Source organism: Larus michahellis, chromosome W, assembly GCF_964199755.1.
Source record: "Larus michahellis chromosome W, bLarMic1.1, whole genome shotgun sequence".
In the NCBI taxonomy this organism is placed as follows: domain Eukaryota; kingdom Metazoa; phylum Chordata; class Aves; order Charadriiformes; family Laridae; genus Larus; species Larus michahellis.
Genome location: NC_133929.1, coordinates 25,726,759 through 25,738,125, shown reverse-complemented (window position 1 = coordinate 25,738,125; position 11,367 = coordinate 25,726,759). Strand labels below are relative to the sequence as shown.

The window sequence follows — 11,367 nt, the reverse complement described above, 5'->3', positions numbered from 1 at the left end:
AAGGCCTTCTCTGCTTCTCTCACTGCCCTGTCAGCAAGTAGGCTGGGGGTGCACAAGAAGTTGGGAGGGGACACAGCTGGGACAGCTGACCCCAACTGACCAAAGGGTCATACCATACCATCTGATGTCACACTCAGCAATAAAAGCTGGGGGAAGAAGAAGGAAGGGGGGGATGTTCAGAGTTATGGCATTTGTCTTCCCAAGTCACTGTTATGCGTGATGAAGCCCTGCTTTCCTGTAAATGATTAAACATCTGCCTGCCAACGGGAAGTAGTGAATGAATTCCTTGTTTTGCTTGCATGTGCAGCTTTTGCTTTATCTATTAAACTGTCTTTATCTCAACCCACTCTCTTTTACCCTTCCAATTATTTTCCCCATCCAACTGTGGGGGAGTGAGCGAGCGGCTGTGTGGTGTTTAGCTGTCTACTGGGGTTAAACCACAACAGTCCTTCATCTGCTACCTGGATGCAGGTAGCATTTTAACCACAGCAGCTTGTCCTGTAGTTTTTGTACTCTTAAGGCTTCTAGTGCACAGTGTGAGGAGACTTGGCAATTCTGGGCAGTGAATTCCGGTGGACAGCAAAACATTTAAACTATGAAGGCATCTCTGTACCATGTAGTGGATTGAACCATATAACAGCAATAGTCTGCTGCAGAACGCAAGCTGCTGATGAGAGTTTCATAGATTGTCAGTAATGCTGCTTAACATTGGGATTCCTACCTGATATTCCTGAACTGTGTGGCACCAGTGTCCTACTGCTCTGATTTCTAACGTGGTGGTACCAAATTACAGAGATATACTCAAAACTGCATCATTTACAGTCCCTTTGCATCTGCTGTCCTGTAGGTCAAACCCTAAGGATACTGCCTAGTGAGAGAAAAAGCAAATATTATTCTGAATCACGTTTTAAAGCTTTTAAAAGAAGAACTTTAAAAAGAAGTAAAAGTTACCTATAAATCACTGTACTATACGTAAAGTATTGTCAGTAAGTAAGGTAGTAGCTGTAGTATATTGAGTTACTTTAATGCTAATGAACTTGAATTTTAATCTTTGGTTGCAGTAGTACTGTAACACTGAACATACTTCTTTGTGTTGGAGCTCCATCTATGTATGCAATTGCATTAATACAGCCTGTCTCCTTTGCTGTGTTTTCCAATGAAAATTCTTAGGAAGTTCCCTGATAGTTAGCATGCAAATAAGATTTCTGGCTGTTTCAATGTATGAACCATGTTATGAAAATTCCCTTCTCTAACTATTCTATCAGCCAGCTTTTATCGTATGTTAATATATATATTGGTTCACATTATACACTGTAATGTAATGAGGTAATAGAATTTTACTGAAGACTTTGGTATTGTTCATGCTTAAGTAAAACAAACTAAAGGACAGCCCAGACCTGGAAATAAGGACTTTGCTTGGAAGCTTAGAGCTGTCCATGAAGGATAAAGGATATCCCTGGACAACCAAGATAACACCAGCATCCTAGCCCCTCTAACACGTCTTTGAAACCCACCCAGCATCATCTGGCATCATAGCTAAGTAACTATAGCAAGACTGATTCCAGGGACATCTGGATCAATAGACAAGCAGCAAGAATTCTGCAAAAAATAATAGTTGCTTTGCAAAATTTTACTATGATCAGTAATGGGTAGCGTGTGTGTTAGTGATTAGTGAAATCATGTTGTACCTGAACGTTTGAAGAGTATAAGAAACCTGTGTAAAACCACATTTGGGGTGCCCCCATTTGGCTGGGACACCTCATGTGCATGAATAAATATTTAGCCTTGTAATTCTATACTTTACATCCTGACCTCTCTCTTCATTCGGCATGGGCCAGTTGTGAATTTTCATGGCAAGGGCATTGGGGCTCTCTCCTGGTTTGAGGTAGAACAGAACCAACTTTCTATTCAGTAATTTTACTTCTTAGCTAGGCCTTTTCTAACTCTCTGAAATTAACAGCATATTGTGCTGAAAACAGTTCGTTCTCAGAGTGATAAGACCTATGTTTATAGTTAATGCCAAGGAATGGTGTGCAGAGAGGCTCTTGCTTATACTCATTGCTGTAACAACCAAGGTCAGCTAATTTCGTTATTTGCCCCGTTCGAGGGCCAGAAACAGAAAAGCATAGAGGGGTTGTACCTGTAGGGAGGAGCGGAAAGGACAGGTGACCCAAAATTGACCAACAGGGTATTCCATCCCATCTGGCCCATGCTCAGTATAAAAGCTGAGGGATCAAAGGGTCAGTCTCTTTTCTCCAATGGCCGACATCCAAGGAGGACCCTGTCTGTTTGCCTTTGATCCCAATCCATGTGTTCCTGACTCCAGCTATGGAATCCAGTTCCCATCCGTTGCTGAGTCCAGTCTGGGACTTCCCCAGTGCCTGCTGGTGACATCATCCTGGGAGCTTGATACGGTTTTGTATATATTGTATCTATTTCATTATTTTCTTTTTATTATTAATATTTCATTAAAGTAGTTTAGTTCCTTCTAAACTCGTAAATCTCTTTATCTCTCCTCCTCCTCTCATTGGAGCGAGAGGTGGGGGAGAGCATCTGTCTTCAGTCATTGGCCAGTCCGGCCCAAACCATGACAGGGTCCCATCCCTCCCCACAGGTAGAGCAAGGCATTGGATCCCCCACATCAGCCCCTCACCCTGGCCTACATCACGAGTGTGCATGGAAGGTCTGCCTAGGGGCTGCAGGCCTTCATGGCCACCTCTCCCACTAAATGAAGGAGCATCTAATTACCCCCTTCAATTCAGCAGTAAACCGATCTATTTCTGAGGAGGAAACACCCACTTTTTCTCCAGACTGGGGAGTTTTTGCATCCCTCTGCAAGGGATGGGTTTATTGCCCGGAGCTACTGAGCACATCCACACGTGGCTGGCCGAGAGAGTTTTCCTCCTGCAGCCCTGCGGCGTTTTGCTGCTCTCCATGGAAGCCCCGGTACCGTGTGCCCCCGCTGTCCCCTCAGCCTTGCGACATCCCTCCCCGCCGGTGCACGCTCCGCTGTAGCGCTGATCCGCCCTTTGTTTTATTCTAAAGGAAAATAAGGCACGGGCTGGGGAAAAGCCCCCCCCTAGCGGACAGCTATCGTACCGCCATCGCCCGCCAGCACCGGCCCGCTCTCAGTGTAGCTTGAGCGGCGGCGTAGTCCCACCTCTCGCCTTGCTCCGAGTGGCTGGCGGCGCTCAGGCGTGTTTCTCATTGGGCCTGGCGGCGGCCGGGATATGCTTGGTAGGTTCCGCTGTGCCCGGTTGCAGGGTTGGTGGTGGAGGGTAGTCGCTGTGGGGACTGGTCTGTTATAGAGGAGCTGGACAGAGTGCGGGAGGTGGCAGGCACTTTGCTGTGAGGGTGGCTTCGGCGGGAGAGAGCCGGTGGCGTCCTGGGAAGGTAGCCCACATCCTTGGGTCCTTCCTCACCGATAAATTCCCTGTAGGCAGCAGCGGTGGTGCTGCTGCCGCCTCTCCGGCTATGGGCAGGCGGTGGAGGCCACCCTGTCATAGCGGTCGTGTGGGGAGCGGCTCTGAGGGAGCTGGGAAGGGGTTTTGGGGGACCTTGGGGTGGTATGGGTTGCTCAGAGGTGGGGGGCAGTGGTTGTTGGACTAGGGGTGAAAAAGAGGGAGGCGATCTGAAGGGAGGCATCGGGGGTAATCCTGGGGGAGTAGGCAGCTTTGGGGTGGGAGGCAAATATAGTGTGGTCTTGAAGGAGATTTGTAGGTCGGCGGGGCCTTTGGGCAGGCTGAGGGTGGTTGTGGTGGAAGGGCAAGTTCAGGGTTTTGGCCGTGTCTGATACTAAATCTAAGGATCCAGCTTCCTGCTCAACATCTTTCCTTAAGGGGCACCGTGCAGTCCAGGGAAGTCCCATGGAAGGCAGCTGGATGGTGGTGCACCACAACCAGTGGTTTGTTTGACTATAGCTGTAGAAAAACGTAAATGTATATACTTATTTGAGAAGCAGAAGGTAAAAACATTCAGATTTCTTTTCTTTTGCAGAGTTATCAAGTGCAGCCTGTGCTTTGTCAGGACCTTGTTCAGAGTCTCCATGTTGTCCCAACTGCCTGATCTGAGGAAAAAGTTGGGAATGCTCTGTTTGGGCTGTGTGTTTCTAATAAGCTTTTGTTTGTGACTCTGAAAAAGGCAAGTGTGTATCCTTCAAGAGATAGAGGTACAGACTAAATGGATCTAAAGACAGCAGTGTTTAATGCAGCTCGTGATGGCAAGCTACGGCTCCTTTCCAAGTTACTGGCAAGCAAAACCAGAGAAGAGGTGGCCTTACTAATGTCAGAAAAAACCAATGGTGCCACGCCACTTCTGATGGCAGCGCGTTATGGGCACATTGACATGGTGGAATACTTGTTGGACTATTGCTCTGCTTCTATAGAAATTGGTGGTTCAGTTAATTTTGATGGTGAGACCATTGAGGGAGCTCCGCCATTATGGGCAGCATCAGCCGCTGGCCACTTGAAGGTGGTTCAGTGTCTGTTAGATCATGGTGCATCTGTCAACAACACAACTCTAACAAATTCAACTCCACTTAGAGCTGCCTGTTTTGATGGTCACCTGGAAATAGTAAAATATCTTGTGGAGCACAAAGCAGACTTGGAAGTATCAAACCGTCATGGGCATACATGCTTGATGATCTCATGTTACAAAGGCCACAAAGAAATTGCTCAGTATTTACTTGAAAAAGGAGCTGATGTTAACAGAAAAAGTGTTAAAGGTAAGTTCATAATTTCATTTTTCCTTATAGTAAATAGGGGTGAAGTTACTCATGTGTTCTGACATCCAAAAATATTCCTCTAGTCTCATAATGTGAATGTTTTTTCCAGTAAGAGATGAAGTGTAATTAGCTATGTTTTTACAAGTTTTTTCAGCATACTCATTTAATACTGGCTATAAAATGTAATTCTAAATTGATACGTTTTAATCTAAAGACTTTGCATGTGCAAAAAGCTAATTGACTTTTGCTGAGAACTCCTATTTGTAGCAGGTTTGTGTAGTAATAAATATATGAGCATATATTGTGTAAAATTTAGTATGTTTTTCATACTGTTTCTTAACAAACCAAATACGTTGTACATAAAATTCACCTGTGCCACTAAGACTAGAATAGGGAAAGATTCATAAAGGAGAAGAATTCTTTTCTACATTGGAAACAAATAATCACTTTGCTCTTTGCTCCTCCTCTCCCTCAAATTCTTGAATACTTTTGGACCTTTTTTTCAATGTTAGTAAACAATAATGTTTTTTAGAATTAAGGAAATGAAGCTTCGTGTGACTGTGATCACAACAGAAAGACTTCCAGTGGTGCACAGATCATGAAGGACATCTGTTTGCCTCTGTTTACAGCTATCCTGACACATTGTTCAAAGTGAAGACTTACGTCCTTTTTGCTGTGATCTCTTATGTGGACCTCTTATTCTAATTGCTGGCTTTTGTTACATCTCAAACTTGTATGTGAATATGATATTGGCCTAAAAAGCAGGTTATGGTTAACTTTTTAGCTCATTGAGCCAGGATTGTGTCTCAGCAGCTTGTTTATTTTATATATGTTTATTAATAATAAATCTGCTACTAAATCTTTCTGTAGCATGATACTTGAGTTGCCCTTTCCTGGCTAATTAAAATGTTAACAGTATAATATACTTCAAGTATATTTTGACAGAAAAACCTGTAGTGCCTAGCTTACTGCACAATATTGTTAAATGCCAAATATGAGAGTAATCTCTTTGAAAAAGCTGTTCAGTTAAACATGCCTTTTTTTTCTGCAAGTCATGGAGTTACATGGGTTTAATATAAAGCAAGCTAAACAAAACATTTGTCATAGAGGTGGTCAGAGCAAAATAAATCTTTCTTCATAAGATTTTAAGGTTGCCTATGAATCATGGACTTGTGATAGGATAAAAATGTCATGTTTCTAGACTGGGTTCTCAGAATAACAAGTTAAATATAAAATATACGTTATTTTTAGTTTAAAACTCACCCCTTTATATATGTTATGGATTTACACACGTCAGCCACTGTAACAGGGTCCGACTCTACGATCCTGCTGAGAACACAAAATCCAAGTGAAGGTTTCCAATTAGTTTTTTATTAGTTCTTAGATTACAGATTGAGCTGGGTGCCTCCAGAGGAGGGACCCCTACCCCAATTCATGCCTCTCAATTATACCTGTATCACCCAATCCCCAAGTCCAATCACTTAATTCTGGTCTGTGGTCTCTTGATTTCTTATTAGTTTTCACTGTTGCTGGGCTGTCCTTCTTCTGAAGTTACTTCATTCCCTTGGAATTGTCTCCCTGGTCCTTATCATCTTCATTCTGCTCATATCTGCTGGATTCAGCTAGTTCTTTGTTAGCAGCATTAGTTTTATAAAAAAGTTTACTCTCGGTCAGTTCTTGTGGCTTAAGGCTTCCAACTACTTTAGCTGCTAATGCTAAACGAGACTATTCAGAGAGAGGAATGTAGTTAATTAAATTTCTTCTATAACAATATGGTAGGTATGAACAGAGCAGAGCTGCTAAATATCTGATGCAACAGGAAAAAAAATCTATGGATCTCTTATTCCTCATCTTTGTGTCAGTGGAGTAGGCTTTAATTTACTCATCCTTATTATTCACTTTACTAGTGCATTAATTTTATTTTTATTTATCGTTTAAATGACTGAATGGCAGCTGTGCACTCCTGAGGATTTTCTAGCTGCTCTCAGTTTTTTTTATCATCTTCATTCCTTCCTCTCTCTGCTTCCTTCAGTTTGTGTGACTTACAAATTAGGCACATGAACAAAACTTCCTAAGGTATTAACTGAACCTTATTTTTTAAAAATAAAAAAGTTGGATTGGATATGTTTTAGCTCATAAAAATTGATTTTATTTTTTGGACTACAGTGTGCACAAATGCATGTGTGTACATATCTGTTGGTCAAGTATGGACTGCCTTTTTGTGTTTGGAAACAAATGCTCCTCTCCGATATGACATGAGCATACTTTTTTGGCATCATGAAGCAGTCTGGTCTCTGAAGTTATTTAATAAGCAATGACAAGCTAAAGGAAGAAAAAAAGTGCTATAAACCCTGAAAGTCAGCTGTGGAAAGGCAGAAGAACTGAGCAAAACTGGTAGCCTTAAATATTACAACAGTATGGGTGTTGCAGTGGCTGAGGCTCAACAACTAACCTTCTGAACTTTGTTTTGCAAGAATGTTCACTAGCTATTAATTTAAAAATTAATGTTTCCAATAGGATTCATTCTACATTGTCGTATTACACCTCGAAGTCTCTGTCTATTGCTTTCAGTTTCTACTCCTCCCTGTTGTCTAACAACTCTCTTGACAGAGAGTAGGGGTGCTTGTTGTATGGAGATGAAGAGAATTTAGAGTGCTCTGCTCGAGTAGTTAAAGTCGTTGCTATCCTTGTATCTAAACAAGACCCCTTTCTGGGCCATTAATGGAGAAGCCTACTTTTCTGTGAAAGATACAAAAACTTTAGCTACTGTCAATTTTGCTGCTTTTTAAAATATAAAGCTTCTTATAAGACCAAAACTAATGTAATTTTACTATGTTTAGAAAAATGCTGTTATGGGAGATTACTAGAGGTTCTCTTCCAGGTATTCTTGAAACCAGGGAAAGAATGAGAGGGTAAAATTACTCGAACTTAGACTTTTCCAGGAGATTTTCTTATTGTAACATAGGACTTTATTCACATTTTAAAAAAAGGGGAGAATTGTAGAGCTGGGAAAAACGTGTAAGTATGTTTTCAAGTGTTGAGAGTTCCAGGGAAACATCCAAATACTTGGAGATGACAAAATAGGTAAGTTCACAGAGATCTAAAAGCCAGGATGACAATTGAGGCAGGGGTATAAGAGTAGTTTAAAAACATGCGATTATTATGGCATACAAGTATCTAAAGGGTGAGTTGAAGGAGGATGGTGCCAGACTCTTTTCAATGGTTTCCAGTGACAGGACGAGGGGCAATGGGCACAAGTTGGAACATAGGAAGTTCCGTTCAAATACACGGAAAAACTTCTTTATGGTGAGGGTGACAGAGCACTGGAACAGGCTGCCCAGGGAGGTTGTGGAGTCCCCTTCTCTGGGGACTTTCAAGACTCGCCTGGATGCAGTCCTGAGTAATGTGCTCTAGGCAATCCTGCTTTAGCAGGGGAGTTGGACTAGATGATCTCTAGAGGTCCCTTCCAACTCTGAAGATTCTGTGATTAAGTCCTGTTTCTAAAATACAGACAAAATCCGGCAACTGTGTTGGACTACTAAAATTCAGAATGCAGATATGTTGGAAGGAGAGTTGTGGAAATGCAAAAGTACAGCTAGGATATAATTTCTGAGTCTTGATTCTGTCGTGGTTTGGGCCGGACTGGCCAATGACTGAAGACAGATGCTCTCCCCCACCTCTCGCTCCAATGAGAGGAGGAGGAGAGATAAAGAGATTTACGAGTTTAGAAGGAACTAAACTACTTTAATGAAATATTAATAATAAAAAGAAAATAATGAAATAGATACAATATATACAAAACCGTATCAAGCTCCCAGGATGATGTCACCAGCAGGCACTGGGGAAGTCCCAGACTGGACTCAGCAACGGATGGGAACTGGATTCCATAGCTGGAGTCAGGAACACATGGATTGGGATCAAAGGCAAACAGACAGGGTCCTCCTTGGATGTCGGCCATTGGAGAAAAGAGACTGACCCTTTGATCCCTCAGCTTTTATACTGAGCATGGGCCAGATGGGATGGAATACCCTGTTGGTCAATTTTGGGTCACCTGTCCTTTCCGCTCCTCCCTACAGGTACAACCCCTCTATGCTTTTCTGTTTCTGGCCCTCGAACGGGGCAAATAACGAAATTAGCTGACCTTGGTTGTTACAGCAATGAGTATAAGCAAGAGCCTCTCTGCACACCATTCCTTGGCATTAACTATAAACATAGGTCTTATCACTCTGAGAACGAACTGTTTTCAGCACAATATGCTGTTAATTTCAGAGAGTTAGAAAAGGCCTAGCTAAGAAGTAAAATTACTGAATAGAAAGTTGGTTCTGTTCTACCTCAAACCAGGACAACAGATCTGACTTTTACAGTTTCCCCAAACTTTTATGAAGAACATATGAGCCACAGAAATGGAAAGAAAGGATTTTCTTAATACTTTCACATGAATGGTGCAAGTGAGGGGGAGGGAGTAATTAAACAGGATAAGAAAAGTTTTCTTTTGTTTCTTGTAGAACTGTGGAAAATAGCAAGGATACCTGTAGAATTAAAGACTTTTTTAGAAAAGCAGAAAGCAGTTAAAGCGATGCTTCTAATGTGAGTTAATTCGGCATTGTCTTCCTAATTCAGAGGCTTTTCCAGTACGCTACTCCTGGTTTGAGAAGCTGCAGGTTAAAACTAACAAGGCGTGATATATTTGACTGGTATGAAACAGAGGTTCCAAAAAGCAAATTAGTTTGTTTTTTTTTTTTTAAATTAAAATGTTTGTGTGTGTGGTGGTGTGTGTTAGTTTTGTTTTTTTTTCTTAAAATAAGGAATAGTATGGATAATACTGTAGCAGCAGAAACCTGAGTTTTTTCATGAGGAGGAAGAACCCTTGAACTAAACTCTGAATGAGGTACAGACCGCTTACCCATGTGCTTGGTTCAGGAGGAACATTCTGCATTTTGGCTGCATGCAGTTTTCTATTCTGCTGCATCGTGAAGCCTGCCAATGATCTGTAGTTAAAGGACAGTGCTCCCTTACAGTGTTAATAGACTTGTGGAATCTTGATCAGTGTTTTGCCGATGTGTTTTTCTGCAGTCCTCTTGTGGCTAGTTAGTGTTTGTGTGGGAGCTGGGGAGATGCTTGCTCTTGTAATTCAAATGATAGCAGTCTTTGCTGGGCCTCAAAATTATGGATTTGGGCTGGTTTGGTGATCTACCCAGGGCTGTATTTGTTGGAATTGGATTTTCTATTTAAAATTAATTTAATTTCCACAACAGAGATATTCTGCATGCAAGCTGTTTTAAAGGGATGTTACACCTCTAGTCTGACTCAAGACAGAATACTTGGATCTTGCACTTTGAGAAATTGCAATGCATGTTTTGACACTTTGCATTATGCTTTATCCCTTCTCCATCAGACCTTCTCTAATAATGGAGGTTCATTCCCTTCCTTTCTGCAATTAAGAAGTTAAACTATAGATAAAGTACACAAGCTCTGATAGCCAGGATGGTGTGTACATAATGGCACAGGGAATAAGGACTCTTTTTCCAAAAATAATTGCTTGAAAGTCAGATTATTATTTTTTTTCTGAATGTGGCTTGTAACTCTTTCCATTGCTGAGTTGCTTGGAATATGGTCTCTTTCTCATCAAGATGATATTCCTGGGTTTCACTGATGGTCTTTACTACCTCTGTCTCCCTTCAGTTGTCAACAGATACATCTGCTAGCCAAAAGACTAATTTTTCCCCCTTCTAAGTATTAGGAAAATTTAAGAACTACTAGATTAGGCATTAATTTAGGTATCTCTTGAGATTTGTACAGGAATGTTTGGTTGGAAACCCTATTTTTTTCTTGTCTATCATACTCCATACTACCATAAAAGTTAGAGGGAATCGTGTTTTTTGAAAATGCAAAATAATGCTATGATTTGAAGTCTCGTTCTTAAATACCATTAGCTATGGTGCCGTATTTTATTATAATGGCTTTGTAAAATAATGTAGAGGATGAGGCTTGTTCAGTTTACTTGCTCATTTTGGAAAGTTTAGAAGTATACAGACCTCAATCTCTGTGAGTACCTTATCAAGGTTATACATATAGTAGTACTATATCAAGGACTAGCACTATTTTAGTGTTATCATTTATGCGGAAGACTGAAAAGCATAATACTCAAACCTGCTGGGGGGGGCAGGGAAGGAATTTTTTTACAGACTTGGTAGACCAGAAGTAGGGGGATTATATGGATGCACACTCTTTGCTATATGACCAGTGTGGTTTAGTATACATGAAAAATAATTAATCTTCCCTTGCAGTAAACATCACAGAATCTGACAGATTTTTTTATCTTCTGAGTTCTTTTTTTGGTCTTGTCTGCTTGCCAAGATTTATTTTGGAAAACAAAAAAACAAAAAAAAATTAAAAAGTATTCCAAACGCTCTTTTTTTTTCCCTTGTGAATAAAGCCCTTGTTCTAAAAGTGTTCTGTGTCTGTTTGGTTTGGGTGTTGTTTTTTTCTTTTTTTGGATGATATTACATAATGCTCTACTGCAATTTGTAGATATTTTGTGTGTGATGCTATGTGAAACTGAATTTCAGTACGAATGCCTATAAATAAAATAATGAAAGAAGGTACCATTTAAAGGAATAAATTATTGAATTTCGGATGCAAAA

The 11,367-nt window shown here is 41.1% G+C and overlaps 1 protein-coding gene across 1 annotated transcript in view; it reads left to right on the top strand.

The window, feature by feature from the left end:
* Positions 1 to 3,252: 3,252 nt before the first annotated feature.
* The window catches only part of LOC141735570 (protein fem-1 homolog C-like), a 30,416-nt gene continuing 22,301 nt past the window's right edge, over positions 3,253 to 11,367 (top strand). Inside the window, exons 1-2 of the mRNA XM_074568581.1 lie at positions 3,253 to 3,393; positions 3,997 to 4,723. Coding sequence (XP_074424682.1) covers positions 4,180 to 4,723 — 544 coding nt within the window. The 5' untranslated portion in view covers positions 3,253 to 3,393; positions 3,997 to 4,179. The remainder of the gene's footprint in view (positions 3,394 to 3,996; positions 4,724 to 11,367) is intronic.